Here is an 18,474-nt window from a genome sequence, read left to right as displayed (position 1 = left end):
AATGCACCCTACTCCCTGCTGGCCCAGATATAAAATGAAGGTGTGAACTAGAGGATTATTGAACCTCGCAAAAACCCTTGACTCTAACATAATTGTTCGTTCAGTCCACATTTCACCCTCTCCCCTCTGCAAGACTGTAGAGCTCTATCTTCTGAATTTGACCCTCCCCCAAAAAAAGGCACACGGGATGCACTCCTTAGAAGTTCACGTGTGTTGCTGGGCGTGGTGGCTCATGCCTGTAATCCCAGCACTTTGGGAGGCTGAGGCAGGCGGATCACTTGAGGTCAGGAGTTCGAGACCAGCCTGGCCAACATGGCAAAATCCTGTTTCTACTAAAAATACAAAAAAAAAAAAAAAATTAGCTGGGCATGGTGGCAGGCACCTGTAATCCCAGCTACTCAGGAGGCTGAGGCAGGAGAATCATTTGAACCTGGGAGGTGGAGGTTTCAGTGAGCCAAGATTCTGCCACTGCACTCTAGCCTGGGTGAGAGAGCAAGACTCTGTTTCAAAAAAAAAGAAAAAGAAAAAGAAGTCCTCACGTGCCTCCCTCCCCTGCCTCTGCTGGGTTTGGGGGCTGGGCTGCTTCTCCGCCCTCCCCTCCACCCTCTTCATGACGGAAATCCTAGACAGGGAGAACATTTCTTGACCTAAATATTTTTCTACTCTAATGTCCTTAATTTTAGAGCTGGACAGGCTGGATTATTTGAAAATAGCCTGGGTGGGTTGTGAGAGGAAAACGAGAAGGCCAGAGGAATTTGGAGCTGCCAGCATCTTGGAGGTGAGCATCCAACCAAAGAACACTCAGCTTCTGCTGCCTTTATGTCCATCGATCACCCCACGTTGCAAGGCTCTCATCACAAATCCAAAAATAGGACTTCAATGGGGAGCATTTGTAAATCATCTTTTCTTAGATACCAAATCCTGGAGCTGAAAGAAGAAAACATGTGTGACCATTCCTCTCAATTTACAGATGAGGAAACGCAGGCCACAGAGGGCTTTTCACCAAAGCCTTTGGCTGTCTTTTTCTTGCTCCCACTCCCCCAAGGTCAAGTGCCTCACAGCCAAAGCAAAATGGATCTTAGAAATAATTTGGGAAAATCAGGAATTGCTGAGTGGTTCATTAAGACTATAAGACAAAACAGCAACAACAAGCAAACAAAATCCCTAAACCCCCAAACTAAACACACAGACACGATTCTGTTTAAATACATCATCGGTCATCAAATGATTCTAAGCCCCATAATCATATTTACCCAGTGAAAGCAAAGAAGTAGAGTGAGTCCATTCATTTCTTAGCCATTTACTGAGCGTCTCGTGGCCAAGCGCTGGGAAACACAAAGGTAAATAAAACCCTGGAGAACACTAGAAATTATATTTATGATTTCATTTATATATTATGTATTTTAAATAATAACATTTGGGGTTTTCCAGAAATGGGCATTTTGCAGTAAGGTCAACTCTAAGAAGAGAGCATTACAATGATGTCACGGGCAAACCTGCCTTCGGTTTTAATCAGACCAGGAATTTTCTGTTGTTTTTTTTTTTTTTGTACTTGAGGCAGGGTCTTGCTCTGTTGCTGAGGCTGGAGAGCAGGGTGCAATCACAGCTCACTGCAGCCTTAAACTCTTGGGCTCAAGCGATCCTCCCACCTCAGCCTCCTGAGTAGCTGGGATCCCAGGTGTGTGCTACCACACTTGACTAATTCTCTCTTTCCCTCCCTCCCTTCCTTCTTTTCTTTCTTTTTCTTTTTTTTTTTTTTTTGATGGGGTCCACTTTGTTGTCCAGGTGGTTCTCAAACTCCTGGGCTCAAGTGTTCTTTCCACTTCAGCCTCCCAAAGTGCTGTGATTAAAGGGATGAGCCATCGGGCATGGCCTGACTTTCTTAGTATGCACTTGAACTCGACTTTACACCCCTGATGTTCACATGTCTTACTTTACTGTGAATGTAAACTAAGTGGATGCCTATTCAATTAAGCAAACATTTCCTGATTACCAGGCCATGTTCTAGACAGCGGGGATATAGAAATGAAAGATTAAGTGGTTCTGCCTCATTTGCTCATGATCTATACAGAAATGTAAATATCCAGACTCTGGGATAGAGAAGCATAAAGACAGGCCAGGCTTCAAAGAGGAGGCAACATGGGATCTGGGCTTTGGAGGATGAGGAGCAGTTTGTGAAATGGATGAGGAGTGGGGAAGGCAATCTAGGCAAGAGAAACAGCATTTGCAAAGGCCTGGACGCAGGTGCTTGGGGGAATGGAGAATTTGGCTAGAGGACAGGGTTTAAGGAGAAACAGGGATGACTTCACCCAGGTGGGCTGATTCTTCACATTGCAAATGGATTGTCCCATTTGCAGAAAGATCCAGAGCCTAATGTCTCTCCCGATTCTGTGTCAGTGGGCTGGCTGATCCCAGTGTGCTGGCTGATCCCAGTGTGCCGGCTGATCCCAGTGTGCCAGCTGATCCCGTGGATTGAGAAGTGGACCCGAGAAACTTAAAACCATCAGAGATGAGGATGTGTGTGGGGAGCGACTGTTGTGGAATACAGGTTTCTTCACTGGGTGATGAAAATGTTCTGAAATTAGTGGTGATGATTGTACAACCTTGTGCATATACTAAAACCAGTTAAGCGTATACTTTAAACTGGTGATATCTGTGGCATGTGAATTACATCTCAATCTAAAAATAAGACATTTGGATGAAGCATCGCTGGATCGACATGGCTAGGCTGCAGAAAAACAGAGCAGAACCTCCGCTGATCTCCTGCCACTGAACCTCCATAGGCCGACAGCATTGGGGGGCCACCCCCCCAGCAGGACCTCATCCATCCTGGAGATCTGGCTGGTTGTGGGACGCCTGACTGGAGCCTGCAACTCATCCCAGCTCTGCAGGGAAGCCTGTGGCCTGGGACTCATCATTTGACTTCTCTGAGCTGCAAAGAGGCTCATCAGGCTTCTAGGGGAAGAGTCACCTTCGTCACTCTGAACACTTGTCACATAACCAGGAAAAGTGTCTATCACCTCACCCTGGCTCCAGCACCGGCTGCTAAGAATAGAGACCACAGGAGTACAGAATTAGAGGTCAAAGCAATAGTAATACCTAAAACAGGCACTTAAAAAATAAGAATAGCTCTTTTGATTCTCACAGCACTGCTATGATGGAGGTATCATTATCTCCATTTTACAGATGGGGAAACTGAAGCATAGAAAGGATAAGCAGCTTGCCTGACGTCACACTGCTAGGAAGAGAGAGACGGGATTCAAAATCGGGCCACGGCTTAGCCACTATGTCACATTGTCTCTTGCTGTGACAGTCTGGACTTCAACCAGTGGGACAAGGGAAGTTGCTAAAAGGCTTGGACCTGGAAGTACCAGGGTTATTAGAGAGTAGTGCCTGGCTGCCCTGAGGAGAGGGAGCAGGGTAGGAGTTACAATCGTACAGGCAGTGATGGGTCTGTGCCTGAGATCAGTAACCCTGGAAGTATTCCTAAGTCATTTAGGGCCAGGTGCAGTGGCTCACACCTGTAATCCCAACACTTTGGGAGGCTGAAGCAGGTGGATCACGAGGTCAGGAGATCAGGACCATCCTTACCAATATGGTGAAACTCCGTCTCTACTAAAAATACAAAAATTAGCTGGGAGTGGTGACACGTGCCTGTAATCCCAGCTACTCAGGAAGCTGAGGCAGGAGAATCGCTTGCACCAGGGAGTCGGAGGTTGCAGTGAGCTGAGATCCTGCCACTGCACTCCAGCCTGGCGATGGAGCAAGACTCTGTCTCAAAACAAAAAACAAAAAACAAAAAACAAAACCAGTCATTTAGAAAAGCTGAGTATGTGTCAACAATCTTCTGTGGCACTTGGATTTTAAATTGTTGGTGCTGGAATGAAACCGGTCCGGGGGGAGATCACATGCCATTGATTTTCCTTTTTGTATGTTGTGAAAATACCTGACATCTGTTTGACCTGCAACCACCACTGCAGCCTCAGCCATCCCCATTTTGGTGGCTGTGGCTTCTTCAATCTAATTTCTGCAACCCTTTGTGAATGACTTGGGTTCTCCAAATCACCACACCCTTGCAAGCTAAATGCCTGTAGTGAACTGAATGGGGGCCCTTAAAAGATATGTTCATATGCTAATCCCAGGAACCTGTGATTTACCTTACAGAGTGAAAGAGTGAACATTATCTTATACGGCAAAGATAGGATTAAGTTAAGGATTTTGAGAGGGAGACCTTATCCTGGATTATCCAGCAGGCCCTAAATCCTATGATGAGTGTCCTTATGAGAGACACAGAGAAGAGGAGGAGGCAATGTGACTGGAGTAACATGAAGGCAGAGATTGGAGTGACGCAGCCACAAGTCAAAGAATGCCTGGAGCCACTGGAAGCTGGAAGGGGAAAGAACAGGTTCTCCTCTGTGGCTTGTAGAGGGAGTGAGGCCCTGCTGGGACCTAGACTTTAGACTTCTGGCCTCCAAAGCCAGGAGAGAACACGTTTCTCTTGCTTTAAGCCAAATTTGTTCCAACAGTGGCAGGAAGCTCATATACTGTCTTAACACATTCTGTTCCCCTACCTGGAATGCCTTCCCCTCTGCACGCACCTCTCTCAGGCCCACCTGTAGGATGCTTTACCCACAGTCTCTGGATGTCCTCCCTCCTGGCAAGAGGCAGAGGCCACTGCTCTCAGCAAAGACCTGCCCTTGTCCACAGCTCCCTGCGGGTGGCTGTGTGTCTCAAGCATTTTGCATCGTCCATGCCCTTCACAGGGCCCGGATACAATCAGCAGAGGAAGAAAACCACAGGATGAAACAGTCCCAACGACCAGCACCAGTCAAGACCCAAGACAGCACAAAAAGCCAGCTAGCAGAGAAACATGATTGTCCACCGTCCATCTCTGGGACAGCCTAGGTCCTTCTTGCCTCTCTGTCCTCCTCAGTTGATAGTCTTTGAGGGAGGGGCAGGGCCTCCACTTTGTTCCTCCTGGTGTGGAATTCTGACCGAGTGTGTGTGTGTGTGTCCGCGCGCGCGTGTGTGTTGGGTTCTGTTAAACGCTTGAGCCTGAGACGGGGGTGGGGAAGCCATTCCCTTGCTTAAGCCCAAAGGGTTTCTCCTGACCAGTGAGTCACCCTCGTGGCAGATGCCTGGGCAGATTTCTAAAGTGGAGCGAGAGAAATCTTCTCTTCTTCACCTGCTTCAGGAAGGCATCAAAGTGCCAGAAAGGTGACTTCTGTGGGTCCCTGAGGCCCGTGGCAGGGGCCAGAGTCTGACACCCGCTTTCCCTGGGTTGGGGGCGGGGTGCCTCTGCCAAGAGCCTGGGTTCAGTCCAGGCTGGCCTGTGGTCAAAGGCACACTTAGACCCTGGCTGGAGAGTTGGGGCGAGTTACGAGAGACCCACTAGGTCACCTGTCAAAGACGGCTAGCCCTCCTGGGGGTTTTGAAATCAGGGCACCCGCCGCAAGTTCCCAGGCTGTGCCTGGGGCTCAAGGCGGTGGCTGCTCCTGTGCTCTTGGCTTATTCCCAGGATTCTCAGACGGCTGATGGAAAACGCCCCGGACCCTCCGTAGTGCCACGCGGAAGTCCTCGGAAAGGGTGTGAAAAAGTATCGAATTTGGGGGATGCCTCCTCCTCGTCCAGCGCCTGACAGGGCCCAGCTCCTGGCCCCAGGTGCCCAGGAGGGACCGATCCCCGCAGCCAGCCTCCTTCCGCGCGGGCTCCACTCCCATTTCGGCCTTGCCCCCACACCCCATAGTCTTTCATCCGTGAGTCCTGCCGTCAGGACGGGTTGGAGGTCTGCAAACAGGACCCTCTCTGGGAAGCTGCGACGGCGGCTGCGCTCGGGGTTTGGGGGCGCAAGTCAGGCTAGAACCACCCCCCTTCTCTCTGCGTCCCGGTCCCAGCGGCCCCTCCTCTGTGCCCAGGATGCTCGGGCGGCGGCTGCAGTGGGACCTCCGCCCTCTCCGCCAACCAGAGCGGAGGAACCTTTCCTTCTCCCTCCGCGCGGCGCACGTAGCGCTCTTTGCCTAGAACGACTTCCCTCCCGCTGCCTGGGGCAGCCTCACCCCGGGCACCCGCACTCCAGCCCTGGGAGAGCGCTGCTCCGCCTCCCGCACCACCGAAAACCTCCTCCTCCTTTTCGGGACGCGCCCCCTTTATACGCGGACGCGCCCTCTTTTGGTCGCCCCCTCCCCAACCCAGCGCTGAGGAACTCGCTGCTCTGGTCTCCGCCACCACCCAGCGCCTCCTGGGCCCATCCCCCCAAACCCTTGAACGTCCTCAGGACCCCTAGGTAAGCGCGGCGCGCTGCGGGCGGGGACCCACTCTGCACCTCCCCGCACCCCTGGGGGTCGCTCTGTGCCTAGGGTCCCCGCCTCCCCTTTCTCCTTTCTAAGCGCCTCGCGCCCATGCCGCCGCCCGGGGTGGCGCAGCCCGCAGTCCTCCCGCTCCGGGCGCCCTCCGCCGCTCCGAGACCCCTCCTGGGGGCGCGTCCTCTCCCGCTCCCCTGTTCCCTCCCCGGGCTCAGGGCGGGCGCGTGGTCCCAGGGGAGGCTCCCGCCCAGCCCCGCACTCCTTTGTGCGGCCGGGCGGGCGCTGCGTCAAGGCGGAGGCGCGGCCACCCGCGCGCACCCAGCCCCCGGGAGCGGCAGGAAGGGAGGCGGCGGCGCGAGGAGGGAGCGGCCGTGGAGCCCAATCGCTCGCTCCCCTTCCCAGGTCTGCGCGCGGCGCCGCCTCCGCCATTGCTGCGAGCAGGAGCAGGCGAGGCGGAGCTCGGAGCGCTGAGCTGACCTGCTGTAGCCGGGCGTGGGTGAGTGCGGCCGGCCGCGCCTGGGCTCGCCGAGGCCAGACCTTGCCTGCCCAGGAGCGGGGCCCGGGGTATGCCCATCTCCCCGAGTGCGCGGGACTGGGCTGTGAACGGCGGGTCGCCCGGGTGCCGCGGCCCCAGGACCGGGGACCGGGTCTGGAGGGGCTGGGCAGGGGCGGCGCCCCCTTTCCTGGCCGCGGTGCGCCCTTGCGCCCGGCGCTTGGGTCCTGCGAGATGAGGGTCTAGAAATACACAGCACCACCCGATCCCCGCATCGGGCCATGACCACCGCGTCCCCACGACCCCTCCCCGAGACGAAGCGGTCCCGGCGAGCTCGCGGACGCCGGGACGCGGGAGGGTGTGGGTGCCCACTTCCCCCCGCCCCGCCCCGGGTCTTGCTTGCGGTGACTCCCCCCGGCCCTCCCGCCGCAGGCTGCAGCCTCGGAGCTCCCGGAACGATGGTGAAGTTGGGGAACAATTTCGCAGAGAAGGGCACCAAGCAGCCGCTGCTGGAGGATGGCTTCGACACCATTCCCCTGATGACGCCCCTCGATGTCAATCAGCTGCAGTTCCCGCCCCCGGATAAGGTAAGCCCCCCCCCACGCCCCTCCACGTTGCCGGGTGCGCACCCCTAAATCTCGCACGGCGGCCGCAACAAAAGAAACGCGCCGCGTGCGCTGGGTACGCGAAGTGGGGGCGGACTCGGGAGGCCGGAGGGAGCGCAGCGAGGACAGTGTACCCGCGCGGGATTCTGTGGGGGAAGGGGGCCGTGTCTTAGATGATATCCTCGTCCTGACAGTGGAACGTGGTGGGGCAAGATTCCTTCGCGTTTTTCCTGGGAGCCTCATCCGAGAGGGCCCTGGCCGCGCAGCTGCCCTGCTGCTCCTTTGCCCCGTGGCCCCAGGGGCTCTGGATCGGGGGTGCGCCTAGGAGCGGGCGAGGCTGCCCCTGTACCTTCCCGGGTGTGGCAGTTTCAGCCCGACTTGCCCCACCGAGGCGGCGGAGCGTTCTCCTTGGTCAGATGGCCCCTCCCCAGGGCTGAATTGTTCTCGTCCTTTCTGCCTGCCCCTGCCAGGCTGGCACTAGGTGCAGGAGGGTGTGCGCGCTCACACAGGGTCTCCTTCCTCTTTGTTCCTTTTGTGAAATCTCCAAATAAGTGCCGGGGCTCGCTCAGTATTGGTGTCACTGGGAACAACTATTCATCAACCTTTCCCCAAAGTGTTTTCTGCTGAATTTAAAGAATCTCTTTTTGAATATAGCATCCAATTAAGTAGTTTCTGTTTGCTAAGAAGAATGTTTCCAAGAGTTAACACTTAAAAAAATGTAAATAGATCTTTGCATGTCTAGGCAATTGTACTGTAAAACTCACATCTAAGACCATAGACACAGCATCTATTCTCAGCATCTTGCTGCCCCTTACAAACCACCACAGCCACGACTAATTCCCGGAAGTGCTTTTCTATTTATTTTCTCATTTAGTGCTTGGTGAAGGGGCTCTGAGCCAGGGCTCTGTCTTCGTTCCAGCAAGTTGGTGATTGCTGACGGGTCGGGTGTTGTGGGCTGGGGGTGTCCTGGTGGGGGCCCTAACCCCGTGAAGGTGTCCTCCCAGCTTTATTGTGTGTGTTGTCTGGGGAGGGAGGCAGGAGCCGGGAAGAGGCTGGCAGCCGGGGTTTCAGTTCAAGAAAGGGGGATCAGCTGGCCACACCTGTGCCCCCCAGGCCACGGTGGTGCGACTCTGGGCCACTGATGGTCCAGGCTAGGCTTTGCAGGAGGGGCAGGGCTGCCTGAGGCCTCAGCTTCTACTCCACCCCTCCCTGTCTAGGCATCAGACTTGTCCAGTTAGCAGGGCCTGGCCCCGAGGCCCCCACACCCCCTCCTGCCTCGGCCCCCAGCTGCTCGGCTGAGGAGCAGTGGCACCTGTGCCAGGAACTCCGCGTCTATCAGGTGATTCCCCTCACTTGGCCTGAGCTTCCTCTCTTGTTCTCAGTCTGCTGTTCCGTTCCAGAACCATTTGGCACGGTTAATTTAAACTGGGAGGAGGGTTTCAGGCAGGTGTGAAATCCTCACCAACTAATTAGGTTGACTAGGAGTAGCCTAGGCAGCTCGGAAAGGTGGTGAGTCTTCTCTCTCTGCAAGTGTCCAAAGCGGGGCAGCCAGCAGGGATGATCTTCTCGGGTCCAGCCAGGACTTCCAGCCGGGACTGAGTGTGGGTACAAGGGTTATGGCTCTTGGGGTCATTTTCCAGAAGGCTTCTAAGGTCACAATGAGGAAACTGAGCCTCAGAGCATTTATGGGACATGCCCAAGGTCACTGGGCTGAAGGTTACAGTCCTCCAGGATGCAAAAGTTTCTGGCAGTGCCTCTTACTCCATCCTGCTCGGAGCCAGACGTCCCTCACGTAAGACCCCTCTTAACCTGAACAACAGCAACATGTTGCTAACAGTCAGAGTTCAGGGAGAAGATGTCACCTGTTTCAGGTGACATGGCTTCTGAGGGGTGGTGACACAGTTGGGTTATAAATGAGAATCTGTTCTGAGAACATGTATGGAGTGCTGAGGTGCTGGGGGTACAGCGGTGACAGCAGTCACAGTGCTGGCAGCAGAGTCAGGGCTGGTCTCCCCTGACATTTGCCGGACACTTATTCTGCACCAGGAACTATTCTGCCAGTTTTACAGGTTTAAATTATTTTAATGTGTTGACAATGCCATGAGGTCACTACCAATGTTAGCCCCATTTTGCAGATGTGGAAATGCAGGCACAGAGAGTTTGAGAATTGCCCAAGGTCACCTAGCCTGTTAGTGGCAGGTGTGGATAGAATCCAGGTCGACAGAATATTGATGGGGCCCCCACATACGGTGGAGGTTTCCGTGGGTTTCCTCATCCTCAGCAGTAGCCTTGTTTCCCATTCATTGGCCAGTCTAGGCCTGCGTGCTCAAGGTCACTGGCTAGTTGGGTCCAGTTGGGGTTTGAGGATGGCAGGGTGACACCCAACCACTGCCTCAAGAAATGAGTGCCTCACAGGGGTGGGTGCCCAGGCCAACCCATGCCAGGCACCCCCTCCCTCTCCACCTCAGGAGCACTGGCTGGAAAAAGAGTTGGGGTTGGAGGCCAAGAGTGTGGTTACAAGGTTTATGGCTCTTGGGATCATTTTTCAGTGACCCCTGGAATGGGCTCTGCTGTTCTTTCTCCCCAAGGCTGGCTTTGGGGGTCACAACGCAGGATGAGAGGCCCTTTGGCTGCCCGCCCGGGGCTGACCGTCCCCAGTTGCTGGGGTCTCTGTTCTGCCCTGGGCCCCACCATTGTGGAGAGCAGGTGACGGACTGCCCGATGAAGGGGCCTCGTCCCTCGGGGGAGAAAGAGCTTGGAGGTGGCTGGCTGTCTCCATTGCAACAGCCTCTCCTGAAACCTGGCTTGGGGAGTGGGGTTTGGGGATTAGAGACCTGTAACACCTTGACACTGCTCTTGAACACCTCCCAGTCCAGTGGGACAGAGAAGTAAACAGTCCCTGGCAACGGGTGTGGTGAGTGACGAAGGCAGCGCTGCTGAGGCCAGGGCTGTGAGTGTCCCGGGCGGGGAGGCTTCTTGGGTCCATCTGGAGCTGCTGGCGTGTAGGGCAGATGCAAGGGCTGGTTTCCAGGTTGGACAAACATGCTTCTGCTTCACAGTAGGGGGTGGAGGGGAATGAGAGCAGGGAGACCCTTTGGGGGCTGTGGCAGGGGCAGGGGGAGAGGAGGATGTAGGGGTGGAGGCAAAGAGGTTGATCCTGGATCTGTTTCCTGACAGGCTAGTGGCCAGCTTCTCCAGCCAGTCCTGGAGGGCTGTGGACAGTACCCTCAGACCTCCTCTTCTTGTGCCCATGGTGGCACAGCAAGGCCAGTGAAAAAGCACGTGCAGCCTCCCAGCTTCCTGGGCCAAGCCAGGCTTCGGCTCTGGTGGGTGGAGGGAGCACTGGGTTAGGAGTCAGGTGCCAGGCTGCATCCCCGCCCTGCCACCTATGAGCCGCGTGACCTTGGTCAATGTGCTTAACTTCTGTGCCCCTTGGTTATAATATTTCCCTCCTGGGACTGCTATCAGGATTATGAATGGGTCATTTCTCTGAAAGTCCTGGCACAGAGGAGATTTCCAAAAAGTAGTGGCTGTTCTCGTTCTTCTTGTGAATTTCTTCCTGGCAAATGGTGACTTTGAATATGGGAGTTCCAGGACCCACCCTCTTTGGGTAGATATGTCTGAATGCATCTGACTTTTGTTTCTCTGTTTCCTGGATAAGGTGGTCGTGAAAACTAAGACCGAGTATGAACCTGACCGCAAGAAAGGGAAAGCACGTCCTCCCCAAATTGCTGAGTTCACCGTCAGCATCACGGAGGGTGTCACCGAGAGGTTTAAGGTGAGTGGTCCTGTGGTGGGTGAGATGCTGCTTTTGCCCTGAGAACGGGTCTGCTGAGCTGCAGAGATGCCCTGCAGAGAGGGCCAGGGTTTGACGCCGTTTGTCTGGGCTGATCCCAGCTGTACACACCCAGTAACTTCTGGCTGCCTGCCAAGATGTCCTTGTGCTTTTTGTACATTTCTTTTTTCTTTTCCTCTTCCAAAATGATCACATATTACTTATTTTTATAACCGGGAAAACCCACCTATGAACTGTCTTTTAGACAAAGGTTATAAACATATGAAAAATCACTTACCAAACATTAAAATATTTACTAAACAGTTCCAGGAAGGAAGCAGACAATAACAAAAAGATAATGCACAGCACTGATCACGTGCCAGACAGGGGTCCCAGCCCTTTACCTAGTGAGCTCATCTGAGCAACCCTCCTGGCACCCCAGTACTATCGGTATAACCCATTTTACAGATGGAGAGCTTGAGGCACAGAGTGGTCACAGCTCTACACAGCAGAGCCAGGATCCGATCTGCAGGGGGTCTGGCTTTGGGCCTGTGTGTATCTTCTGTCCTTCCCCCCATCCCGATGGGATGAAGGGGTGCTGCTGAGAGCGGGAGGGTTCCAGCCTGTCTGGGTGGGAGGAGCCTTCTTGCCAGCTTGGCTGCCTTCAGAGGCCACCTTGGTTGAAGAACAAGTTGGGATACTGATGAGGAAACTCATTCTTTGAGGAACATGAGAGACAGGGGAAAGTGGTAGCCTCATCCAGATTCAAGGAGGTGAACTGAGAGACATCAGTGGGCCCCAGGCCTTGCAGAGTGGCCCTGTCTGGCTCTCTGGTCACCCTCCACTTGGCAGTGTGAGCAGTTTGCTTGTGCTGGCGGCACAGGGACTCCCATCCCCACCCCCTGCAGTTTCCAGAGCACCTGTGGGTATGGCATCATATTTGATCTCTGTGACAACCCTGTGGATCACAGAAGGCGGGACTGGGGGCCATCCCCGGTTAACAGATGAAGCTGAAGCCCACACACTGGGGAAGCCAGGGCGTCATCTGACCTTCAGTCCCTCCTCCTTCCCGTTTTCACACGCTACCTGTCAGGACCTGCCTGGTCCAGCGGGTCCCGTGAGTGTTGCTGTGGGGCCGTTACTTGCGTCAGCTCAGCGAATCCTCCCAGCAGCCCTCTGCCTGCTCCCTACTAATAGCAGGTACTATTTGTATTACCGGTGTTACAGATGGGGAAGTCGAGGCACACAGCAGTCTGTGTCTGTCCCTGCTGGTATGTAAGGATGTCGTGTGTGCCGAGAGGCTCTTTTGGTGGCTCCTGGCTCAGCAGATCATACGTGTTTGAGGTTCATGGCCAGGCCCAAGATGTAATGAGGTCAACACCTGTCTTCTGCGCTGGCCAGTGCGATTAGCGTGTGCCTTATCTGCTGCCACTCACCTGTCCTGCCCCATCTGCACCCTAGGTTTGGCTGCTGCCCCTGGTTGAGGCAGGAGTGGCCTTGATTTCAAGGTCACGGTGTCCTCTATCCTGATGGCTAAATGCTGTCTGATGTCTGAGTGTGTCTGGGTTTCTCAGGCCCCACTTGCCCTTTGCTTTCCCAGCCCCGGCGTTTTAGGTTCCCACAGAGTGGGGTGCAGTGCGGCACTTGAACAGCTATTCCTTCATCTGTTGAGTGTCTATGATGTGCCAGGCTCTGTCCCCGACCTCTGGTGTTCTTCATTTGTACTTTTCCCACATGACCACGTGAAGCAGGTCCCCAGGCCTCTTGCCTAAGGAATGGGTGATGCATATTTGCCACCAGGGCCCTTGGCAGCCTTGGCTGAGACTCTGTGGTTACCTGGACCCTGTTGCCCAGAACCTGAAGGCTCAGAAGACCATGGGTGATTGTGCTCGTCCCAGTAGACTGGCTGCTGGCAGCAGAGGCCCTGCCTCGTCTCCCTGCCTGTACCTCCTGTGGCTGTCTGAGAAGGTGATGTATGTAGTAGGTGCTCAGTACATGACTGTACTGGACTAAGTCCGCTGGGTGTGTTCCTCTGCTTAGTTTTCCTTTCCTCCTTTATGATTCAAAACTGCCCTGAAGGGGGTGGCACTGGCCCCTTTACACACAAGGCTGTTGAGTCCCAGGTGGGCCCAGGGTGGCTGGGGTGCTCCCTCTGTGACTCTCTAGCTTCAAAGCCAAGGCCTTCCCACCATACCTTGCACCACATCCCTCCCCACTCCCATGGGACGCCCGTTGCTTCCCAGACCCCATCCCTTCCATCTCCTCCCAGGGCAGGTGCAGGTCACACCTCTGCCAGGAAGCCTCCTGGGTCCCTCTCATTTGCAACAAACCTCACTATCCTGTTTCCAGGGCCCTTTGTAGCCAGGCTGCAATGGCATCTAACAGTGACAGAGTGCTCCATGAGCTAGACTCTGCTCCACACTCCTATGCTCATATTATCTCATTTAATCTTCATAAACACCTCAGGAGGTAGGCGCCCTCATAGCTCCATTTTACATAGAGGGGAAACTGAGGCAGAGAGTCTTGGCAGCCTGCTCTCGGCTGTGGCACCAGAGGTCCTTGGTTTCTTGGAGAAGTGGGTTTGTGTGGGAGCACTCACCCCAGGTGCCATCGCTATTGAGCCATTCAGCTTCTACAAATCCTTTCCCTTTGTTGATTCAAAACCCTTGCTCTGCTGCCTTGAGCCACACAGAATGTGCGGCGCCCTCCTTCCCCATCCCCAAGGCCTTCAGAGACATGGCAGGCTCAGGTACCCCGGAAGCCTCCCCAGTGTACAGCTGCTTTTTCTGTCATTTCTTCCTGAGTCCTGGTTTCCAGGCTCCCTTCCCCCAGGTGCTCTCTTTTGAGGGTCTGGGTTGGGCTGTCTTCTCTTTGGGTGTGAAACCTGTGACCCAGTGTCCTGGCAAGGTCCATTGGTGTGGCCCTTCCAAGCATAGGCTGCTCTACCTGAACTGGTGACCCGAGGAGGGAAACAAGGCCATAGAGACCCCCTGAGCCAAGAATGTCAGCCAAAAATGAAGGCCTAGGGACTCTGTGCAGACAGAACTTCCTCATCAGCCGCTCCGTGCCAGCCGTGGTAAGAGCTCCTTGATACCATCTCCCTGGCGCTTATTGCACACACAGTAACAGCTTGATAAGTAAATGGATGACTAATTGTGCTGCTGGCCTCCCATGAATGGGGGACTTGGCGAGATTTCCTGGGTCTGCCCATGGGTCCTTGCTTGTTGAGGAAGTTCAGTGGCAGCTCATCGGATTGAGGCCTCTCTCAGGGCCATGCTTGCATGTAAGCCTCTAACAGGCGATGCCTGTCAGTTCTCACCAAGTCAGACAGGTGACCTGCTCAAGACCACACAGTGAGTGAGTGGCAGAGGCAGAGTAGGAGCTGGGCAGCCGGCTCTAGAAGCCTGTTGCTGTGGCATACCTCAGCCCACCAGCTTGCCCAGGAAGCCTGCAGGCTGGACTTTTGCAGCTGAACAACTTGCATTCTAAGGGCGTCTCTTCTCTGTGCCTGCTCTGAGCCCCTTCTCAACTGGGGAGGAGATTTACCTAGCTCCCTGCCCACTTGCTGTGAGGTGGATGTGAGAGGCAACCTCCAAAGTGCTGCTTCCCCAGGTGTATCTGGAGCCACCTGAGTCAGCATCACCTGAAGTTTGATTTTAACCCAGGGACCCTGAACACCAGGGAGATGCGTTTTAACAGACGCTTTCCAGGTGATCCTAATGTATCCTGAGTTTTCAAACCTTTCCAATTGGGATTCTAGCACAAGCTGGGAAGGATGAGGAGGGCTGGTGCCTTTTGGGAATGCTAAGGGTGCCCACCTTTCTGGAATGTTCTCCCAGCTTTTTATTGCCCAGTTAGATTTCTGGCATCCCTGAACGCGTGCACACAATGAGGCGTGTGTGAAGCTGCAGCTGTTTGAGGGCTGGGGGTCTCTTTCTGAAACGGGAGCATATGGGGAGCAGGCTATGCTGGAGACACGGGCATGATGGAGGGTGCAGAATAGAGATCCACCCTCCCTGGCTTGTGTGCCCCCCTGCCAGGGCCCAGTTGAATCTGTGGTTGGGACAGAGCATCTTCCTCGTCCCACTAGTGACTGGACAGCTTCTGTGTAGCTCCCTGGCCCAGCCATCATCTTAGCTCTTTCATCTCCACGCGTGAATCGCAGGAATGGAATCTCGCCTTTCCGATGTTGAAGTGACAGGTAAATCGTTTGTCCCCTCCTGTCTCCAATTTGTGTAGCTCAGAAGCACCTCATCTTTATAGGCCTTTGGATGGCATCCTTGAAACGGAGTGTCTTTTTGGATGCAGCTTTCTGATTGTCACTTGGGGATTAATCTCTTGGCTGTGAGGTTGCTAGGCTGGTTGCTAGGTAACTGCTGACTGGGAGAAGGTTCTGAGAGACTCCGCCACACGGGATGGCAGAAGGGCTCCCCCAGCGGCGGCCAGCGGCTTGGGCTTCCAAAGAGGTTCTTGTCAAGGAAAGCAGCCGGCTTAATTAACTGGAGGCATATTTACGCTGAGAATAAACACTGGCTGAGATGTTTCTCAAATTAACCAAACCTAAACATTTTTGAAATTGCACTTCCCCACGGATGCCTGCAGAGCGGCGGGTCAGGGCTGCTGGGGCCGCTGCTTGCAGTTCTCCTTCCAGTCTGGAGACTGTCATTAGGGGCCCTCATTAGGCAGGTGACAGGAAAGCTCCCTCAGGGCCCACTCCAGTCATTCGTGCTTTGTGGTTCCGGTGATGACTGGCTGCTGACACTGGAGAGGTCTCCACACCCTGTTTGCCTGTGATGTGAGATCAGGTTTGGGTGGTCCAGCCTTGACCCTCACTGGGTACCATGTCACCCTGGGGCCTTGAGAGATTCTAAGGTCGGCTTTGCACAGGAACACCTTTCACCGCCAGCACAGGGCTGGGGAGCGGCTTGGCAGGAGAGTCCTTGTTAGTCTGCATGGTCCTCGTGGTTGGCAGTCCAGACTCTGGTGGGGGTGTCCCTCTGCATCCTGTCGCAGAGGACTCTGTGGGTGGTTTGTGTCTTTTCTTCACATCCCTAATGACCTTGAGCTTCCTGCGTGCCCATCTGTTCCCACACTCTCCAGTAAGCCCCTGGTGTGTTTCAAGATGCATTTCTTAAATATTTATGAACAGTGATGCCGTTTCCTTGGCATTCAGCATTGGGGGTGGGGTTCTTCCCATGGGGGTGGTATTGGAGACCCTGAAAGTGTGTGTGGACGCCCCCTCACCTTTAGCTATGCGAGCATCTTGTAGGATCCTGGGGCTGTGGTTGCAGAGCCCACCTTCCCCAGGCCAGCTGTAGTGTGGGGGCTTCGGCCGGATCGGATACCATGTGGGTTCAGTCATTGTGTGTGTGTGTGTGTGTGTGTGTGTGTGTGTGTCTGTGTGTATGTGTTCACTTTTGTGTGGGTTACCTAAAATATTTAGTGCTGTAAACGCTTGAAGATGTCGGGATTCATCTTTTTCCAAGTTTTTTCCTTTTTTTTTTTTTAAACTGCATTACTCAGCAGAAATGCTCATTTCCGTCTCCCTCCCCCTGAGGGTAGGAGGATGGGGAGAGTAACAGCAGCCACCCAGCGCTGTCGACCTGGCGCCATCTACCCGGTGCATGCTTGGGCTTGGGGCGCCATGAGCACTGTCTCGTTCACTGTTAGTAACAGTTTCTGATGGTTGACCCTGCTGTCCTGATTTTGTAGGTGGGGAAATAAGGCCAGAAAGGTTAAGGAACAGGCCCAAGGTCACCCAGCTAATGAGGGTGACACACCAAATGCCACTGTGCTCTATCCTCCACGCCAGTGGGGTGTGTAGGGCAACTCCCCTGCAGACCCTGAGCTGGGCAGTGGCCCCAGACCTGAGAGGGCAGACGGGAGCACAGCCAGTGCTGGGGCTGCTCAGGCTTCCCTGTCCAGACGGTGAGCGTTCCGAGAACGAGGCCATGGGCCACTGCCTTTCACTTGAGTGACCATGTAACTCCCGGCCCAGGTGGGGCCCTTCTGTGAGTGACAGCAGACACAGTGAGTGGTCAGGATGCTGGGTGGTGGCCATCACCCAGGACCCCTGAGCCTCAAAGACACGTGTTCCCTCCTTATCAACTCGTTATAAACGCACCATGAGGCCCAGATCCTGTTTGTATTTCTCTGTTCCCGGCTGTTCTTTCCAGAAAACACTCCTCAGGTCTCCCTTGCCTTCTACTAGGGCTCATGGCCTCTTGTCAGCACCCCCACAATAGTTTGCGACACCTTCAGCCTCCCGCCTCTCTCCTCTGGCCCATTCTTTTTTTGAGACAGAGTCTCGCTCTGTCACCCAGGCTGGAGTGCAGTGGCGTGATCTCGGCTTGCTGCATCCTCCATACCCCGGGTTCAAGCGATTCTCCTGCCTCAGCCTCCTAAGTAGCTGGGATTACAGGCACCTGCCACCATGCCTGGCTAATTTTTGTGTTTTTAGTAGAGACAGGGTTTCACTATCTTGGCCAGGCTGGTCTTGAATTCCTGACCTCGTGATCCACCTGCCTCAGCCTCCCAAAGTGCTGGGATTACAGGTGTGAGCCACCGTGCCTGGCTTGGCCCATTCTTTAAATAATTGTGGTAAAATATACAAAATATTAAACTTACCACTTTAAGGTAAGTGCCATATTAAATTCAGTGCCATTTAATACATTCACCATATTGTCCAACCATTAGCACTAAGCTAGTTCCAGCACATTATCACCCCAAAAGGAGACCCCATTCCCATTAAGCAGTCACTCCCATGCTCCTCCCCCTAGCCCCTGGTAGCCACAAATCTGTTTTGTGTCCCTGTGATTTACCTATTCTAGACATGTCATAGAAATAGAATCTTATAAGATGTGATGTGACCATCTATCTGGCCTCTTTCACCTAGCATGCTATTTCAAAGCTCAGCTACATTGTAGCATTTACAAGTGCTTCATTCCTTTTCATGGCTGAGTAATATTCCATTGTACCGATAGACCACATTTTGTTTATCGATTCATTGGTTGATAGACATTTGGGTTGTTTCCACATTTGGGCTGTTGTGAGTAGTGCTGCTGTGAACATTCATTTACAAGTTTTTGTTTGAATACCTGTTGAATTTTTGGGGATATATGCCCAGGAGTAGAATCGCTGGGCTGTGTGGTAATTTGATATTTAACGTATTGTGGAGTTACCAAACTTCTCCACAGAGCTGTACCATTTTACATTCCCATTAGCAGTGCACAATGGTTTCAATTTCTCCACATCCTCACCAGCACTTGTTTGTTTTTATTTTATTATAACCATCCTAGT

At 53.9% G+C, this 18,474-nt stretch overlaps 1 protein-coding gene and 1 long non-coding RNA gene across 6 annotated transcripts in view; both read left to right on the top strand.

The window, feature by feature from the left end:
• Positions 1–616: 616 nt before the first annotated feature.
• LOC134732822 (uncharacterized) lies at positions 617–4,390 on the top strand. Its single transcript, XR_010116386.1, has 3 exons — positions 617–778; positions 2,416–2,561; positions 4,165–4,390. It is a non-coding gene; the product is annotated as an uncharacterized lncRNA (long non-coding RNA).
• Positions 4,391–6,019: 1,629 nt separating this feature from the next.
• Positions 6,020–18,474, top strand: part of NSG1 (neuronal vesicle trafficking associated 1) — a 40,690-nt gene continuing 28,235 nt past the window's right edge. The window contains exons 1-4 of one of the 5 annotated variants that reach the window (XM_055246334.2): positions 6,614–6,798; positions 7,228–7,382; positions 7,595–7,715; positions 11,062–11,178. In XM_055246334.2, coding sequence (XP_055102309.1) covers positions 7,348–7,382; positions 7,595–7,715; positions 11,062–11,178 — 273 coding nt within the window. In that variant the 5' untranslated portion in view covers positions 6,614–6,798; positions 7,228–7,347. Of the gene's footprint in view, positions 6,284–6,613; positions 6,867–7,227; positions 7,383–7,594; positions 7,716–11,061; positions 11,179–18,474 lie in introns of those variants that run through there. The other 4 variants (XM_055246337.2, XM_055246338.2, XM_055246336.2 and 1 more) reach the window with 4 other exon arrangements.

The sequence above is a fragment of the Symphalangus syndactylus genome, chromosome 16 (assembly GCF_028878055.3).
Source record: "Symphalangus syndactylus isolate Jambi chromosome 16, NHGRI_mSymSyn1-v2.1_pri, whole genome shotgun sequence".
Taxonomy (NCBI): Eukaryota; Metazoa; Chordata; class Mammalia; order Primates; family Hylobatidae; genus Symphalangus; species Symphalangus syndactylus.
The sequence above is the reverse complement of the archived record's forward strand: the minus strand, read 5'-3'. Positions and strand labels throughout refer to the sequence as shown.